This window comes from Euprymna scolopes, chromosome 40 (genome assembly GCF_053919585.1).
Source record: "Euprymna scolopes isolate OS-2025 chromosome 40, ASM5391958v1, whole genome shotgun sequence".
In the NCBI taxonomy this organism is placed as follows: domain Eukaryota; kingdom Metazoa; phylum Mollusca; class Cephalopoda; order Sepiida; family Sepiolidae; genus Euprymna; species Euprymna scolopes.
Window position 1 is genome coordinate 44,834,626 of NC_136521.1, and position 19,748 is coordinate 44,854,373.

Sequence of the window (19,748 nt, forward strand, 5' to 3'; positions counted from 1 at the left end):
CACGTAATGAAATGAATTGAATTTTACGAGTTAAATATTTTTTCAATTTTTTCATTTTAAAAATCTATAAAAATTTTTCTATTGGTTCAATTTTTACGATATTTGCAGGTTTAATGTAAAATTTTATGCTCTTTCCAATAAACTGAATATAATATTCTAGACAAACGTTTTTTTTTTTAATTCACCCCCCCCCCCATTTTGAAATGTCTATTAAAATGAAAATAATTAATTTTCTCACCTAAGGTTTATATATCACAAATTGAAGATAAAAGATCAATAAATAAAATAATCTAATTTAAACAAAAAAGGGAATAGTTATATGCAAATTTACCTGTAAAATAAAAAGTTTAAAACCTTTTTTTAAAAAACCACATTTATTTTTTTTTAAGGGGAACTTCATATTTTAATAATATTGTTCAGTAAATATTGGACTCTTACATCAATTTTTTCTATTTCATTCAATGTTGTTTTATTTTAGATATTTAAAAAAAAAATTCATTCCATAAAGAAAAATAAAATATTTAAAATCAAAAACTAATGTATTTCTTTAAGAGAATAAAAAAAAATCAAAAATTTGTCGAGGGTTTTTTTTATAAAAGTAAACTTACTTATGAGTGAATGTGATCATTTTTAAAGTACGGTGAACTAACTTTCGTTGACAGTAAACACATGTCAGAAATAGAAAGGGGAGATTAATTATGGCGGTTTTAGGCCACCGTATTTGTCAACTCAAAGAAAGGGAGACAAATCTGCTCTGTGATCATCTGATATGAGAATTTAAAATGGCAGTATTTTTTTATTCTTGCTTAAAAAATTCTTTTATTTAAAAAGTACTTGGAATATAAAATATAAATATGGACAAATTCTCATAAATGAAGAATGGAAGTACCCATTGATTAGTATTTTTTATAGGTAAGTGATTTTTTTGAATTTATATATATTTATTATATTCAGAGTAAGTTAAAATTCGTTGAATTTCTTTAAATATTTTTTATAGAAAACCGATTAAAAAAAATATTGCATATGTTGCTATTACACCTTTTATTATTTTAAAATTTGGTCTTTGCTCCTTTTATTGAAAAAAATAGGGTTTAAATTACATTTTTCAAGTAATTATAAGCTTCTAAAGATAGTCTAATAATTCACATTTTTATCACTCATTTTTAATGGCGACATCCGACACTGCTAATTATTGACTCAGACTTCTTTGAAATCTCAGCTAATGAATCCCTCTTGCTCTACAAGGACTCTAAAAATATTAACATTGTACGTTTTCCTATCTATGTAAATTTTCATTTTAATCATATATAAAATATCTCTTTTGTGAATTTATGCTTTGGAACTTGTTATTTTTTTATTAGCATCTAACATTTCTCTCAGTCTTTCACATTTGAATATGAATTGAAAAGTTTTCATTAAAAATGTTTTTCTAAAACCAACTCTCTTTCAACATCTTCCTCTCAAATTGAAACCCTAAAAGGGTGCCTCCAGAAATGTCTGACAATGGAAGGGGGAGACTAATCACACATTTTGAGGTGTGTATAATAACACCACATGCACACATATAAATATACATGAATACACGCATCTGGACGATGTCAAAACATCGTTAATTCACTGCCCGCACAACAGCAGTCTTATAGCATAATGGTAAGCAGCCTTGACTGTCATTTGGGCGGTCAGGTTTCGATCCGGGCTTGATATAGAAAGAAATGACAAACAGTCCGCATTTCAAGATGTTGCTCATCTTACTGAATATTTTTTCAGCATGTTAAAATGTTCAGTTCTTGACAGCGCCTGTTTCGTAGCACAGAAACAATCTGCTATGTCAATTGTTTTAATATTTTCCGCCCTGACTCTTCATAAGAATAAGAACTCGTTAACTTTATACAGAAGAGAGAAAAAAGTAATCATATGTGTGTGTGGGGGGGGGGTGATTGCCATCTAACATTTCTCTCGGTCTTTCACATTTGAGTACATGACTTAAAAAGTCATGTAGCGAGTGATGAAGTTTATATTTCGGTGCCCAAAATGAAAACGCTTAAAATGATTTCTGCTCATGCATTCGTTTGAATTAATAGAAACAAATAAAAGCGTTTTAAGCCAATCATATGTACTTCTCTTTATTTAAATTTATGATCTGGTCCCTTGTTATAACACTCTTATTAATAACTTTTAATTAAACGTATTTATTTTACAATAACTCCCCACAGGACAGAGTTAGATACCATAGTCGTTTTATAATACGGAGAAAAAGATTACGGCCCTTAATTATTGACTCAGAGTTGTCGCGGCTTCAAAATCACCGCCTCCATTTTTTTCTTTCTCTCTCCAACCCCGCTGTTTTTGGGGGTTTTTTTTTGTTTTTGTTTTTTCTTTTTTTTGTTCACTTAAACAAAGGATGCGATGGCCTAACACGGACTAACGTATGAACATATCTGGGTTCAATGAATACATTCACCTTCCCTTTCTTTTCATCATCAACTTTGCTACGCACGTCGAAATTCAAATTTATCATGCTTATTAATAACTTTTAATTAAACGTACCTATTTACAATGACACCTCAAGGGACAGAGTTAGACACCAGGGTCGTTTTTTAATGTGGAGAAAAGGAATACGGCCCTTAATTACTGACTCAGACTTCTTTGATATTTCAGCTAATGTTCTACAAGGACTCTAAAAATATTAACAAACACCCTGTTTTCCTATCTACATGAGTCGCTCCAAAATTAAGGCCTCCTAAAACAGGCGACTTTTTATGCTCTAGATTTTTTTTTTTTTACATAATCACCATCATTCTCAATGCATTTTTGCCAGCATTGAATGATGCCTCGATCAAAAAAGTCCGGAGCACGCTTTGTCACTCACATCTCTGTCGCTACTCTGAAATCGATGAACCCATCTCCTAACTGTGCTGACATCAACTGCATTGGCTCCGTAAACATTCAACAGACACTGATGAATGTTGATCGGTTTACTTTTTTCTTTGTGGAAGAATTCAATGATGCATCTCTGCTTCTGACACACGTCCATGACACGAGATAGGTTCAGTGATCATAACAGTACAATTTGCAATCCCCTCTGATCCATTCGGGTGGAATAAAAAATAGGAAGCATTACTTTTGGAACATTCTTTGTGTGTTAACTTCCATTTTAAACATATATCGTATATCTCTTTTGTAAATTTATGATTTTGACCTCATTATTAAGTATTCATCATATTATAACGAAGCTCTCCACAAAAGTGACTTCATTGACAATATTTCATACCAGCCTAGAAACCAACAAGCTTAAAACAGGTATAACAGGAAGTGGAATATCATTTGGTTCTCGCCACCACCCCTCAACAGAAAAATAGGAGTAAGAAGACATAAGCTACATAAACTGTTCAATCCATTTTTCGAGTTGCCTCTTCACCCACATAAGGAAGGAAGAGGCAACTCAAAAATGGATTAAAAAAATCGAGGAAAACACCAGGGACTTACTAATCCAACAAATTTTAAAAGATGCGCCAGATACCTATAGATTCAAGTCCTGAAAGCTCTTCTACAGCACAAAAATAAAAAATTTCGACCCAGTTGAGACATGGAAGGAGGGAATGAAGAAACAGTACTCTCAAAGGAAGGGACGTCACTGAAGACCCAATTTTGTGCTTCCCAGGTTTTGCTCCAAATAGTAAGAAGCAGTGGGTCCCTGCAAACAGGATCAGAACAAGGCACTGCAGGACTGTAGTAAACAAATACAGGTAGAGACGAATGGACTCCCCAATCTGCCCAAAGTGCAAGGATGCCTCCCAGAATCACCTCATCCTACACTATCCAGTAACCCAACTGGAAGGAGGCTGTGTGACAGCCCATCTATCTGAAGACAATTTCTCAGACTGGCTAAAAAATAGTGGTGTAGAGGTCTAACCTATACACTACTACTACTACTACTACTACTACATGTAAAGAATGAAAATAAACTCTTGCATTTATTCATTTCGACAGTAAAATTTGTATTCTTTGTAAAAAAAAATGGCAAGGCTGAAATCATTTTCAAAGTAGAATTTTTATTTTCTTTGTTTTCAGCTTTATATGTAGAATTTTTTTTTTATTATTTATTGTGTCATAACTAATCAAGGTTAAAAGCCACATGAGGATAAGGATTAATGACTATTGTTTATATAATTACTAGCGGGGTGGGCGGCTTTGCCCGGTCATAAAATACACTGAAATATGATATTTTAATTTGTCCAGATTTCGTATATATTATTATAGTCCTGATTTCAAAAGTAAAAAAAAAAGAAGTAGCCAGAATCGAAACTAAAAGCAAAACTGTAACATTCAAAGCTGGTGACGTTACCACTGTGCCATCATTAAAACATTAGAACAGGGTGAAACGATAAAATTATCGCCCTAGAAAAGACGACATTCCATTTCCGTTTGATGAAAAACATTTTTTTTTTTTTTGCAGACCATTTACCAGCGGCCCTGGCAATGTTTTCAATATAATTGTTCCAACTCATGTATTGTGAGGAAATGCTAAGATTGGCACATAAGTGCCATTGGCAGGACACCTTGGCATAACCAAGACTTATGAAAAATTACTGCAGCATTTTTAGTGGCCGGACATAAGGACTAGTACAAAGGAATTTTGTAACTCGTGCAGGATATGTCAGAGGGCAGGAAAGCCTAGACCAGACATACCACCAGCACCGCTTAAGCCAATAACTATCACGGAAAAACTTTTTGAAAGGGTGATAATAGACTGTGTAGACCCTCTACCAAAAACGAAAAAAGGACAACTATCTGTTGACAATGCTATGCACCAACTCCAGATTTTCCGAGGCTATACCATTGCACACAATATCCACAAAGAAAATAGTAGAAGCTCTACTAAATTATTTCTCTAAAATGGGAATACCCGAAACCATCCAAAACAGACAGGGGAACAAATTTCACATCAAACCTGTCCAAAAGAGTGACTGGACAGCTAGGAATAAAACATGTCACATCAAATCTATACCACCAGCAGTCCAAGAGAGTGTTAGAACGGTTCCATGCAACATTAAAAGGTATGCTGAGAGCTCACTGCACGGAGAGACAGGATGATTGGAACAAAGATTTATCTTTCGTACTCTTTGCCGTTAGAGATTCAATTCAAGAATCGCTAGGATATAGTCCATTTGAACTAATCTATTGTCGTGAAATGCGAAATCCTCTCAAGACGGTGAAAGAACAATGAGATAACTCAGGAAAGTCACCTCAACCAGTAACGGAGTATGTCGAAGACCTGCGGAAAAACTTGAAAGATGCCAGGAGGATGGCAGAAACCTACTTGAGCAAGTCCCAGAAGAAGATGCGACATCTCTATGATAAAAGGTCTAAGGTCAGGCAATTCGATGTGGGCGAAAAAGTAATACACAGGGAAATCGAATATATATTGGAAAACAGAATAATCGAACCCAGCCAAAGCCCATGCCGTGGGCATCTCCTTGTGTATTGGTGGACAAACCGGACGGATCCGTTCAATTCTGCACAGATTACAGAAAACTGAATGACCTCACCAAAGAAGACTCTTATCCAATCCCACGAATGGAAGATTGCATGGACCAAATTGGAAAGGTGAAATTTATTACCAAGTGCGATCTTCTGAAAGGATACTGGTCAATACCTCTGACAGACCAAGTTAAACTTAAATCCGCATTTGTAGTCCCGGACAGAACCTATCACTATGTGATGCCATTTGGGATGAGAAATTCAAGCCACCTTTATGTGTCTAATGAATAAGTGTTTAACAGGCATCCCAAATGTTGGTGTTTATATAGATGACATTATCATCTATAATTAAACGTGGGAAGCACATCTGAAGAGTAAAAGATAAATCTTTAATCGGGTGGAGGAAGCAAACTTAACTATCAACCTGGAAAAGAGTGAATTTGGGAAAGCAGAAGTGCATTACTTGGGGAACATCGTAGGATAGGACATGTTAGTCCTAGCAAAGTTAAGGTAAAAAACATAAGGGAATATCTAAGGCCAAGAAACGTAAAGGGAGTCTGAAGATTCGTAGGAATGGTGAGATATTATCGAAAATTCTGTCAAAATTTCTCTGGGATAGCAGCCTCCTTGACGAACCTTTTAAAGAAAGGAATAAGATTCAGATGGACAAAAGACATGTTAAGTAACGAACCTGTGCTATTACCACCAGACTTTGAGAAACCGTTTAGCCTACACACAGATGCTAGCGAAAATGGAATCGGCGCGGTATTATCTCAATATGATCAAAATAAACAATTGCGACCCGTCAGTTATTTCTCCAAGAAACTAAATAAATATCAAAAAGCCTATTCAACAATAGAAAAAGAGACATTAGCGCTTGTGCTGGCATTATCAAATTTCGAAATTTACATAACAGTAGGAAAAAGTCCCACTCAAGTACATACTGATCATAACCCAATAGTTTTCTTGAACAGAATGAGGAATAAAAACAGACAGTTACAGAACTGGTATCTCAGTCTACAAGAATATAATTTGGAGATAAACTACGTGAGAGGAAAGGAGAACCATGTAGCAGACTGCCTATTTAGATGCCACAAAAGCGATTCGGAGAAATTGAGAACTCCCCGGAGTGGTCAACAAAAACTAAACACTAGATCGAATAAGAGATTTTGACCTACTATATATATTATCATCTTTTGAAATTCGTATATATTACCTATTCGTTCTTTGATTCTATTCATTAAAATAAAAAAAGGAATATATATATATATACATGTTGAATTGATTATGTTTTTATGTTAAAAATATATGCTGCAACTTCTCTAACCTACCATTTCTTACAGCGACAGACAGCCGGTTGCTAAATAAATCTATCTATCATCTGATATCTATTTTATATCACACACAAGTCCATGTTTAAGTCAAGAAGGGCAGATAATTGTTATCCCCATTTAAAATGATCTTTTTGATAGAAGTCAATTAAATACAAACTGGCGCATAGCATCCTCACGTCCTTCCACACAACCTGAGGAAATTACTTTTTTTTAAATTAATTTATCATGATCGGATAATAAAGTTAACCTCAGAAGGGGCGTGTCACATGGGAACCTCGTCCGGGAAATGAATTTTTATTAAATGAATAGATAAAAATCAAAAGGATCCTTAATTTTCTTGGAAAAGTAAAATTATATGGACACCATTTACCGGGAACTTTGAAAAAAAAAATTTTTTTTCAACGTATAGACAACAAGACTATTCATTATATTGGGGGGCTCGACGGCCAAGTCAAAAGAAAACTTACTCACTTAAATTGTATCAACTTGCGATACAACCAACAAAGATGCATGGGATAGAAGATTTTTTTTATAGATCCATCACTGTAGAAGCTGGAAATGATGAGAAAAAGTATCTTGGAGATAAGCTAGAATTGGAAACCAAAACGGCAATGAGAAAAGAGAAACAAATCTGAATAATATCTGAACACATGGTGGACGAGCAAATCTTCGATCCAGACTGCCAGGCAAAACGATCAATCTGACAGCGGAGCAAATAGAGTTAGAAAAGTACAAGCTACAGACGAGTCTAGAACTTGAGAAGGCCAAGTTAGAGCAAGAGATAAGACTAAGGGAAATTAATCTATTGGAAAGAGTGCGAGAACTGAACCAGTGTATGTTCGACTTAACAAAACAATTGATTGTTCGACAGACTACGCCAAAAAACTAATTAAATTATTTCTCTTCTTTTTTTATTGCTCGCTCCCATTTGACTGGAGATCGACTTCTCTTTGGGCTACTGCACTATCCGGAAAAAAAGAATTTCCATTATTTCAGCTGTTTTGAAAGCTTTCCAATCGGATTATATGCATCGTCACGCTGGACTTAATTTTGGACTCCATTCTCTCTAAAAAAAAAACTATTTTCGCATTTCATATCAACTTGAGAGAATTTTCATGCAAACTGAAATATTATGCGCGTTTTTTTATATTTTTTACATATCCAACATTTTTTCACTTCTTTTCTTGGCAATTTATGACTATAATAAATTGCAGTTTCACTTAATGCCTTAACTAGCAAATTCTAGCATTGCTACAAATATAATTTGCTGATTTCTTTATGTCCTCTGAAAAGAAGACTAACAAGAATAGCATTCTTTGACACTCCATGGAATAAGGACTTTGTAAAGTGTTTTTTGGAGTATTCAGCCAAATAATAAATTTTGATTGTAAAGTTCAACTTACAGTTTTAATTTTCTTTCTCTTATAATAAGCTCTATTCTCTATTGCGTATTGATCTTTTTTATTTGGTTGGGATTAAATTATCTATATATAAATACTGTTATTTATATTAGTTTGAAGTTTACCATTGTGTATATCAGGTAAACACTACATCCTTTTGGTTTCATTACTATATATACGTGTGTGTGTGTGTGTGTGTGTGTGTGTGTGTGTGTGTGTGTGTGTGTGTGTGTGTGTGTGTGTGTGTGTGTGTGAACATATTTTGAATCCCCATTTAAGAGATCAAGCAGTTGAACCGACCTCCACCCTTTCTTCCAAGTTTCCAAATGTAAAATGAGATCCCCCACTTCTGGGTTGCTTTAAAAAGTTCTCAGCGTTAAATATGACCTAATCAGTTAATTTTTATTTCCTGATAATTTTAAGGCTGTTAACACACACACACACACACACACACACACACACACACACACACATACACAAAAAAAAAAAAATACAATGCACACTCCCTTCTTGTATTTTTTTTCTTTTCAGTTTATTTTTCAATTTTTTTCAACAGACTACACCCCTCTTATATAAAGGATCTTTCATTTAATCTAAGAGCAATGATGTTAAGATCATTTTTATCCAATGTATTCCATATTGTTTTCACTGGTCGCCATGTTTGTTTTCATCCGCGCGCACATTTAATTTCTTGTGCATCCGTGAAATTTTGCATTGTTTTCACTAGTCGCCATGTTTGTTTTCGCACACGTGTGCATTCAATTTTTTTTTTTTTGCGTATATACATTAATTCTGTATACTCACTCGCATTTTATACATTAATTCTGTATACTCACTATTCCATAGCTATCTATAACATATACTGACCCAGTGGGTCACGAGTAGTGTAGAATATATATAGATTATTGGGCCATTGGCTGTTTTTATAAGTCAGTTATGACGTCATAATATTAATTTGATTTTTGCTGTTTTTGAAGTAACTTTTTTTCTTTTAAGATTTTATTATTATTTTTTTTTTTTAATTTTGTCAAAGTAAAGAAAACAAAACTTACCTAGAAGAAGATATCCATTTTTAGTTAATAATTGGAGTTATTTTCGTTTTTATTTAAAAAAAAAAATAAATAAATAAATAAAATAAATGAAAGAAGAAGAAAAGAAAGCAGATAATTGATAGAAAAGACGAGAGGAAGCAAAGGGACGTCATTCGTTGTCATGAAAACAGCGTCAAAATGACGTACGACGATGTGCGCAAACGATGATCAAGTCCAACAAGTCCCCCGTTCACTTTCACATATCGAGAAGGACCAATGGTACTTACAAATCTATTATTTATTTTCGACACTTTTTTTTTGCATTTTAGGTGTTCAGGAAATTTTTTGTTGTTTTTTTGTTTTGCTTTTTTTTTTGCTTTTTTTTTTTTTTTGAAGACTTCCTCTCGGAACAAGGAAAGACAACCACGAAACTCATTGAAGCTTTGTGACAATTTTTGGTAAGGGGGGGGAGGGGGTCTTACTATTTTTATTTCATCCCTCTCTCTTTCTCTCTCTCTCTCTTTCTCTCTCTCTCTCTCTCTCTCTCTCTCTATATATATATATATATATATATACATATATATATATATATATATATATATTCAAGCAGCCGCCAATAGCGTAATGGTTAGGAGCCTTGACTGTCGTACAAACGGTCGGGTTTCAATCCTGGTTTGAGGTAGTTGCCTGTCTAGCCGCACTGATGAGCTGTGAAACAGCGAAACAGTACTGTATGTGGATGACTATATATATATATATATATATATATATATATATATATATATATATAAAACATCCGACTAGCTGAAACCACCGTTAATAATTTTCCCCACTCCTTATCTGTGCCTAAATCAAAACGTACATTCCATGAACAAAGCTTCTTTCTTAGAACTGCACGCCTGTGGAACTCTGTTCCGCTTGCCTATTTCCCTCCCGACTTCAACCTGGATGTCTTCAAGTCTAACACAAACAAATTCCTGATGAACCGCCCCCTTAAATAATGACACTTTATCAATTCTCCAATACTATTACTACACTATCCCATTGATTATTGTACACACAATAACCCTTATCCCCGAGTGGCCATTGGGCCTTGATAAGTGGTGATCTCCATGTAAAAAAAACAAAAAAAACGTAGAAATCGGATAAAGAAATTTGTGAAACGTGTGGCCGCGTTCTCCTTTCAAAGGCAGGGTATGTGAGCTTCTTGAATTCTCACAATAACAGACCATCGTCATTCAATGCTCCACAGCGACCTCATAACACAGTGTGTGTAATATGCAGTAAGTTATGCAGCTCTACACATCTGGACTGAGAAGACACATAGTTATGCACAAAACAATATTCCTCATCTGGATCCAATCAACCTCGTTAAGACATTGAATTTGATGTGTCATGTATGTCATCGTCCGTGTAAATCAACTGCAGGTCTTCAAAGTCACCTGCGGACACATGAAAGGATACTTAATACAGTACAGGAATCTTGAGACGGCAATTATCTGTGAAAATACTGCAATCATCATGTGTGTGTGTATATATATATATATATATATATATATATATATATATATATCGAAAGGAGAGGATGACTTTCAAAAATATCAGCGAAAAAAGCGACCTCTCCCTGTAGAAAAGTGCCTAGTTGAAGGTAAGGTGAAGATATTAATGTTTTTAGCCAATTTTTCGATATTTGTCGTCTGAAAGGTCGAACTTCAAAACGATACTGATCTTGTAAAAATCCGTCGCCTATGTCGAAAATTTTAGGCAGACATGCAAACATATATACATACATACATTTATATATTGGTAGCTCAAAATTTCGACCCAAACCGATTAAAAAGCTTGCTCTATCTCTGAATACCCTTTATGTCAAATTTCATATGTTTGGACCAGAAATTGTCTGAGTAATTTGGTAGAGAACGCAGAGGTCAAATTTTTTAAAACTTTGACCCCTATTATGATCCCTTAAAATTTATTGTTTTGGGCTCAAATCAAGTTGATCCATGTTCAAGGAACCTATATTTAAAATTTCAAATGTTTAGACCCAAAATTGACGGAGGAGTTTGGTAGAGTTCTCAAAGGTCAACTCGTTTAACTTTGTCCCCTTAACAGTGAAATATCTGGCCAAAAACCGATCACAACGATTTTCCCAAATCTCAGTACCCTGTATATCAAATTTCGAGTTTGTAGACTTAAAATTGACAGAGTTATTGCATAGGGAAATGAACACACACACACGTTTACTTTTATAGATATACTAGCATGAGTGTCCGGCGTTGCCCGGGTATTTGGAGGTGTATGCTGAAAAAAAAAAAAAACGGTCAATTTTTTTAAGTTTGACTCCTATTATGACCCCTTAAAATGTATTGTTTTGGGCTCTAATGAAGTTATTAAGTTAGATCCATGTCCAAGGAACCTTTATCTAAAATTTCAAGTGTTTAGACCCAAAATTGTCGGAGGAGTTTGGTAGAGTTCTCAAAGGTCAAATCGTTGAACTTTGAACCCTTAATAGCCAAATTTCTGGCCGAAAATGGATCAAATAGATTTTCCCAAATCTCAGTACCCTGTATATCAAATTTCGATTCTGTAGACTAAAAATTGTTATTGCGTAGGAAAATGTACACAGACACAGACATACACACACACACACAGACACGTTCCTTTTTATAGATAGATAGATAGATAGAGAGATATTTTTTTTTGTATTGATATTCATATTAAAAACCCTTTTTTTTATTTATTAAAAAAAATACAACTTTGTTATATATGGGTCATGGAATTGCATTCATCTGCAGAAGATCTAGCTAATTTGCATATTCTTTTAAACATTCATTTTAATTAATTCCCTATCAGTTTTTCGATTTTCTTATGGTATGATCTTCTGTAGTGAACTATTACGTGTAATTAAATTCATGCAGATATTCTACATGATTTATACTTGCATAATATTTGCGTAAAAAGTTTATAGTAAACACAAACCTCTTTCTATATATATTTCTGTATGCGTATGTATATTTGTTTAAAAAATTTTGCCTACCAAACTTCTCTGTCAGATTTTGGTCTACAGACATGAAACTTAATATATAGGATATTCAAACTCATGCCAAACTTTTTATTTGAGTTTTAGCCAGAGAAAATTGGTTAAAAAGTGTGAAAATTTAAAAATGGAATTTGCCAGGTGAGGCTCAAGCAACTGCATTACAAATATGAGTTTTACATCTAATAGGTCCCACTTTGTCAATTAAGTTCCAACCCCTGTCCCATCACCGCAGTGTTGCATCTCTGTGTCGGTTTAACAGTTTTTTTAGTGGAATGTGCTCCGATGAACTCATTGCACTTGTTATCCCTGACAAACTTTTTGTAGCAACAAAATCTCGCCCCTTTGCTGTAACATAAACCAACATGTTGTTAATCTTTCTTAGGCACGGTCCCAAATAGTAGCCCTTTACATCCAAGTGGCATTATGCCTTGTCAGTGGTGAACACGAGTCAAAAAAAAAAAAAAAAAAGAAAAGAATATGCAGAACAAGACGATCTAAAAATTGATCCCCTTTTTTATTAACAGCTTCCGTACAAAAAACTTATCGATGATGACCAAATAGAGTGACCCCAGGGCAGACAAGAAGAAGTCTTTACGATGGACTCGACTGATGAGCAACAACGTCCGGATTTCGTACATGATCAAGAATTGTATGATGTCAGAGTTCAGAGCGAATCCGAACGCGTCAAAAGAAATGATGCTGATTGCATTAATGATGGTTTCCGATCAAGTTTTTACAAAAAATGCTTGCACTGTTTGGATTCGATCTCCAGAGCAAAGAATCCGTTACCAGAGAAGCCGACAATCGGTCAAAAAATCAGATATACTTTCTTATGTCCACCCCATGGGATTGTGGCTACATATTTAACCACAATTATTGTCTTTGGTCTTCTTTTTTGCTTTTTGTGGTCTGTGTTTGGTGTTGAAGCCGAGCCGCCGAATACATTCTTTGAAATTTGGATTCACTTCATGAGTAGTATTATCGGTGGATACATTGTGTATTTGTGTGGTCTGCCTCCATTACTTGGTAAGTATTCCTTTTTATTTTTGTATGGGAAGGGAGTATATATGGTGTAACGGATGTTAACGCATCTCATAGTCTCTATAGATATCTACTTGTCAACTGAATTCACACCCAGAGGCGTCATCATGTCTGCTTTAAATAGTCTCCACTTCCTGGATTGATACAAAGGTGTCTTTTAATCACTTTTGTGTCTTTTCCATACGGGGAGAAAGTATCTTGTGTAATGGATGTTAATGTATCCCATAGTCTCTATACAATCTCTATAATTATATAAATGCAACTCTGTGTGTGTGTGTGTGTGTGTGTGTGTGTGTGTGTGTGTGTGTGTGTGTGTGTGTGTGTGTGTGTGTGTGTGTGTGTTCTTTCTTTATAGACTCTGAAACGGCTGAACAGATTTTCTTTTAAATTTACAGAACTTTAGTGTATAAGTCTGGGAGTGATCTTAGTTAAGTTTTGTTTCAGAAAACCCCCGATAATTACTGATAAACGATAATCGAAACCGTTATTTTAATTTAGTTATCATTTGGTAAAGCCATTTTTTTCTGTGTCGTCACTTAGCAACAATGATAGAACATTGGGCCATGAAAATTCTACTGTGGGTAAGTTGATAGCATGTTTCTTTTTTCGCATGACGTCGTCTGTAGGTTCAAACTCCACACGTAAATATTTAAAATTCTTGTTCATTAACTGCAAAGAATTTTATAAGACTTGAAAATTTACATGTAATGCAGTATAGTCTGTATAGACATTCACTGTGGAGCCACCCTTTAATTGCCATTGCTCCCAGGTCCATTCTGACCCGGAGTGGTAGTACCTGTTAGGGTCCCAACTATGGGTTAAATAGAAACCGACTTAAAAAAAAAACAAATATACTCTATTAAAAAATTGTTCTTCAAAATCACTGGATTCAGCATTAAATAACCTGAAAAGGGTTGATATCCTCCCCCAAGGGAGGGAAGGGGGAGCTGGTACTGCTGTCATAGTATATAGGGTTGCCCCTACATGGACCAATAACTTATTGCCACAAGGGCAATGGTCTAAAAATGCAGCATCTGCCGGAACAGATACTACACTTTGATCTTAGCCAAAAGGTTGATGTTAGCGAAGGAGACCTGTTAGTGGGGGTCTACATTGGGAGTTGAAGTTCTGGATTTAATCTTGAATTGTTTCTTATGATTTTTTATTTTTTTGAGGATTGAGAGATTTGGAGAAGGTCGGCAGTTGTTTGAGCAGGAACAAAGAATGATTTTTGCAACCATGATAAGATAAAGCTGTAACAATATGACATCAGGAGGCCGCACCAGAAGCTACTGCATGTTATTATCTTTTTATTTGTTTTGTAATTAATAAAATTGTTGATAAGCACATATAACTCTATTTAAACTCAATAAAAACATACACCCTAACCCTAACAAAACGACACCATCAAAGTATACTATAAAAACCACTACACATTAACTCTGAAACAGACAAAAAAAAATAATGACAAAACTAATTAAAAGATACACCATACCCACCGACCAGAACGAAAAGATTAAACTAATAATAAATTATACTAAATTTAAAACCTAGAATTTAATGATTAAAAAACAATAATAACACTAACACCACACTAAACCAAACTAATGAAGTGTATGAATTTATTTGCCCCTTCAAAGAATGTCTCCGAACCCACTTTAAAAACTCATACAATGCATACATAGGCCACACAACAACAACAACACTTTCCCGGCGACTAACCTATCATTTAGCTGACGTTAGTGCCATAAAATAACACCTAACATCCCATAATAAAAACCTACAGCCTTCCGACATTAGAAATATCTTTACTAATAATACTAAAATTCGATACCTTAACAATTGCACATGAACACTAAAATTACTAGAAGCCATACTTATCAAAAAAACTAAAGCTCCTTATTAACCGAATCTCATTTAACACCAGGACAAATATACTAAATGTATTCAGTAACTTACAATAAATAAACTAAATAAATAAAATCTAAAATAATAAAAATCAAAATTAAAAATTAAAATAATTCGCACCCACCTTTACAACCAATAATAATAATAATAAATAACTAGAAACACACCAAGCCTCAATAAAGAAAACAAAAATAACAGCAGCAACAATCGCTCCTGACGATGATCGAATGTACCGATAGAAAGTGCTTGAGAAGAATATGGCTGAACAACAACTTTTGGGCGCCATAATATACAACATGCCAGCCAAAATAAAAAAGACCGCTTGGCGAATTGAAAAGATATCCATATGAATATATATATGTATATATATATATACGTATATATATATACATATATATATACACATATATATATCTGTATATATATGTGTATATATATACATATGTATATATATATATATATATATATATATATATACTTTTAGATTGCAGATTGCATAGTACTGTAATATTAAGTCGGTATAAATTTAGTATTAATATTTCTAAGACAATCCTAATTTTTTTTCTTACTTACAAGAAGTTAAAAAACACATAATACTCGCATGCACATGTTTCAGTTTCTATATGAATTAAAATATAATATTCATACGGATTTAACGACCAGGCACCGTCGAGCGATATATATATATATATATATATATATATATATATATATATATATATATATATATATATATATAATACGAGTCAAATATAAAAAAATGTTTCTTTACGTTTTTAAAATCGTAAATAATGTTTTTTGTTTTTTAATAGTGTTTTTTTTTTTTTATAGAAAATATTCTCCAAAAAATAACAATGAACATAAATATACCAACAAATTAGCGGGAGTGAGACGGGGGTGGGGGGAGGTTGCTCAGTCGTAAAATATGCTTAAATATGACATTTTAATTTTTCCAGATTTTGTACATATGATTATTGAGTCGTGATTTTAAAAGTAAAAAAAAAAAATTGGGGTGCCATCAGCTAGAATCGAAACCAAAAGCAAAACTGTAGCATTCAAAGCTGGTGACGTTACCACTGTCCCAACGTGACACGCATACGAACTGATTAAAAATAAACTAAGATAAATGTACAAAATGTATAACGACTTTTTTCAAATTTTATCCATTTTGACCCCCCCCCCCTTATATACTATTTTAACCAGCTAAAGACCCATAAAAAAACGGTTCATAAAAAATCCAATCATTTGAGACCCCTATCGCCGCTCTGCAACTTTTAGTGTCGGAAGAAACAGAGTTTGAAAATATGGAGACAGACAGACAGACAGACAGAGTTTGTGACCAGATTCCTTGCCAAGGGATACTTTTGTCAAGTAAGAGGCAAACTTTGGTTACGATGCAGTAGAACCCGTTGGTCGTGCTGGTCAGTTTTTCATTTGCAGCTGGCGCCTGTTAACTCCTCTCATGTCAGGGTTGATATGCCGTCGTCTCACTGGTCGGTCACCCGCTAAGGAAAAAGAAACAGTAACTCGCAATTAGCCGAAAGAAAACAAATTCAGCTCTTCTAGTCTACTGATTAATTCAAACAAATATATACATATACATACAATTCACAAATATGAAGTTCATATAATCAACAATTAGTCTTTAGGCCTTTCCCTTTCTTTCTTTTTTTTTGGTAGGTGTGGCTTAGTGATACGGGACGTCATGTAGAGGTGGCGTAGGCGATCACTTTCGATTTCTACTTCGAAATCAACTCTTGGACTCTAAAACTTAACTCAAGACTCTAGAAACAAACTCTCACACTCCAGACTCCAAACTCCTTTTTTCAGCTCTGCGCATGATTATAAAGTCCAGGGCAGGATAACGTGGGGCGTTTCCCCCTCCCCCCAACCAATCAACTACGACAGCGTCACTTTGCCTTACCTAGATTGGATCCCTCTTCGAATTCCCACATAATCGCACCTAAAAAGGTTGCAAGCTGTTACCAGGCCCCTGGGGTCACACGCTCGTGATCCCTAGGTCAGATGACTGTAGTCGAGGTGTAAACATTTGTTCTACAATATACTAATTCGCATTATTTTGCACTGATATGTTTTCGCTCAACAATTAAAATGATCAAAACACAATCATTTATTATTTTACTATTTTCTCTCAGCAACGATTTTTGCTGTCGTCCCGGCACACTAAATTTAATAAAGAATTATATATGCCCATTTGTATAATGAATTTTAAGTTTTCGCTCCCTCCCTTGGGGAGCCCAACCACCCTTTGGAAGGCCGCTGGAAAAATGGTGGGATCCTTCTATCGATCCAGTAGATATCTCACTGCTGATGCAATTCTCTATCTATATAAGAGCCAGGTACGTCCAAGGATGGAGTACTGTTGCCACATCTGGGCAGGAGCTGCTGAAAAGGACTTGTCCTGCCTTGATAAAGTTCAAAATAGACTTTGTAGCCTCGTGGGAGATGTCCTTTTCTCTTCCCTGCAACCTCTTTACTCACAGAAGAGATGTTGCAAGTCTGTCTCTGTCTTATCGTTATTTTCATGGCAAGTGCTTGACTGAGCTTCAATCTATGGTCCCCCCTAACCAAACTTTCACAAGAAACACTCGTCTAGCTGTACACACTATCAATAATTCCCCCCACTCTTTATCTGTGCCTAAACCTAAACGTAGATTCCATGAACAAAGCTTCTTTCTTAGAACTGCACGCCTGTGGAATTGTCTTCCATTTTCCTGCTTTCCGGCTGACTACAATATGGTTGTGTTCAAGTCTAACGTAAATAAGTTCTTGATGAGTCGTTCCATATAATTAGAATACGCTGTCAATTAAAAGCCAATCAAAAGACAATATTTAGCAAGCAACGAATTATGCAGGAAAATATGACACAAGATCAGAATATGAGGAAAATCAAGTCAGCACTCCTAACGGAAGGGGAACTCTGGTCTATTAAAATGTCCTGGAAATTCCAGAGTTGATTGTCACCGTTTTCAGATTACTATATATACGATATTTCAAAATCTTACACAACTATGGTCCCCCCTCGCCAAACTTTCACAAGAAACACTCGTCTAGCTGAAAACACTATCAATAATTCCCCCCACTCTTTATCTCTGCCTAAACCTAAATGTAGATTCCATGAACAAAGCTTCTTTCTTAGAACTGCACGCCTGTGGAATTGTCTTCCATTTTCCTGCTTTCCGGCTGACTACAATATGGTTGTGTTCAAGTCTAACGTAAATAAGTTCTTGATGAGTCGTTCCATATAATTAGAATACGCTGTCAATTAAAAGCCAATCAAAAGACAATATTTAGCAAGCAACGAATTATGCAGGAAAATATGACACAAGATCAGAATATGAGGAAAATCAAGTCAGCACTCCTAACGGAAGGGGAACTCTGGTCTATTAAAATGTCCTGGAAATTCCAGAGTTGATTGTCACCGTTTTCAGATTACTATATATACGATATTTCAAAATCTTACACAACTATGGTCCCCCCTCGCCAAACTTTCACAAGAAACACTCGTCTAGCAGAAAACACTATTAATAATTCCCCCCACTCTTTATCTGTGTCTAAACCTAAACGTAGATTCCATGAACAAAGCTTCTTTCTTAGAACTGCACGCCTGTGGAATCTCCTCCGGCTGCAATGCATTTGTTGTATTGTTCTAACAACTTCTGGAAGACCCCATGGAAGTCTTCTTGTATGAGCGTGTCAAGTACCCTCATCACAGCCTCCTTCATCTCCTCAATTGTCTTATATCAACAGTCTCTAAGGTTTTGGTGCTTTTACAGAATTGGGACAAAATTTGTAGTCGATAAATGAAGTTTCCATAAAAAACAATGGTTTCAACTGATTCTTTTTTTGTCAATTCTAATAAGTTACAATGGTAGCTTCCAAATTATGCAGTCGGAATTACCTCAATATTACTGAATTAAAAAAAAAAAACATTAACTGTGTTAGCAGTTGCAAATTTTCTGCCATCTTGTTTAAACTGAAACGGAAAATTACCTCCCTTTTGAACTCGTCTGTGTCTTACGATCGTATTCATCAAATTCTATTTTTTATTTTCTTTAATAAATAATTTTCTACCTCATCGCTTTTCGTAATTTTTGGATAAAATCATCTCAAAAATACTAGGAATGCGTAGATACCATTGTTTTCATGTGAAATTCAGTTTTACGATTTCCGAAATTTCGTCCCAATAGTGTAAAAGCGGCAAGGTTTTCTTGAGATTGGGGAATAATTAAAATTCACCGAAACGTTGTCAAAATAGAACTCAAGATGAGAACAGCAACCCAAAGAATCCAAATAATATGAATAATCAATACATCTTATCATCTTGTCCTACGTGCAACTACTGCTATGTCTCCAACCAGATTCGCCTCTAACAACAAAGACGGAAAGCCTATTGGCTAAGCAACATACCTATGGCGACCTCAGGTTGGAACACGCACACACACACACACACACACACACACACACACACACGCACACGCACACACACACA

General features: G+C 34.8%; 2 protein-coding genes across 7 annotated transcripts in view; one reads left to right on the forward strand and one right to left on the reverse strand.

The window, feature by feature from the left end:
• The window catches only part of LOC145265513 (AN1-type zinc finger protein 4-like), a 100,210-nt gene extending 90,790 nt beyond the window's left edge, over window positions 1-9,420 (reverse strand). Inside the window, exons 1-2 of one of the 3 annotated variants that reach the window (XM_080121421.1) lie at window positions 9,268-9,420; window positions 7,287-7,367 (exon numbers count right to left, since the gene is read on the reverse strand). The gene's annotated coding sequence lies outside the window, so the exon portion shown is untranslated. Of the gene's footprint in view, window positions 1-7,286; window positions 7,384-9,267 lie in introns of those variants that run through there. The other 2 variants (XM_080121420.1, XM_080121422.1) reach the window with 2 other exon arrangements.
• Window positions 9,281-19,748, forward strand: part of LOC145265515 (sodium/hydrogen exchanger 9B2-like) — a 79,748-nt gene continuing 69,280 nt past the window's right edge. For 2 of the 4 annotated variants that reach the window (XM_080121423.1, XM_080121424.1), the window contains exons 1-2: window positions 9,384-9,525; window positions 12,811-13,312. In XM_080121423.1, coding sequence (XP_079977549.1) covers window positions 12,883-13,312 — 430 coding nt within the window. In that variant the 5' untranslated portion in view covers window positions 9,384-9,525; window positions 12,811-12,882. Of the gene's footprint in view, window positions 9,526-12,810; window positions 13,313-19,748 lie in introns of all 4 variants that reach the window. The other 2 variants (XM_080121426.1, XM_080121425.1) reach the window with 2 other exon arrangements.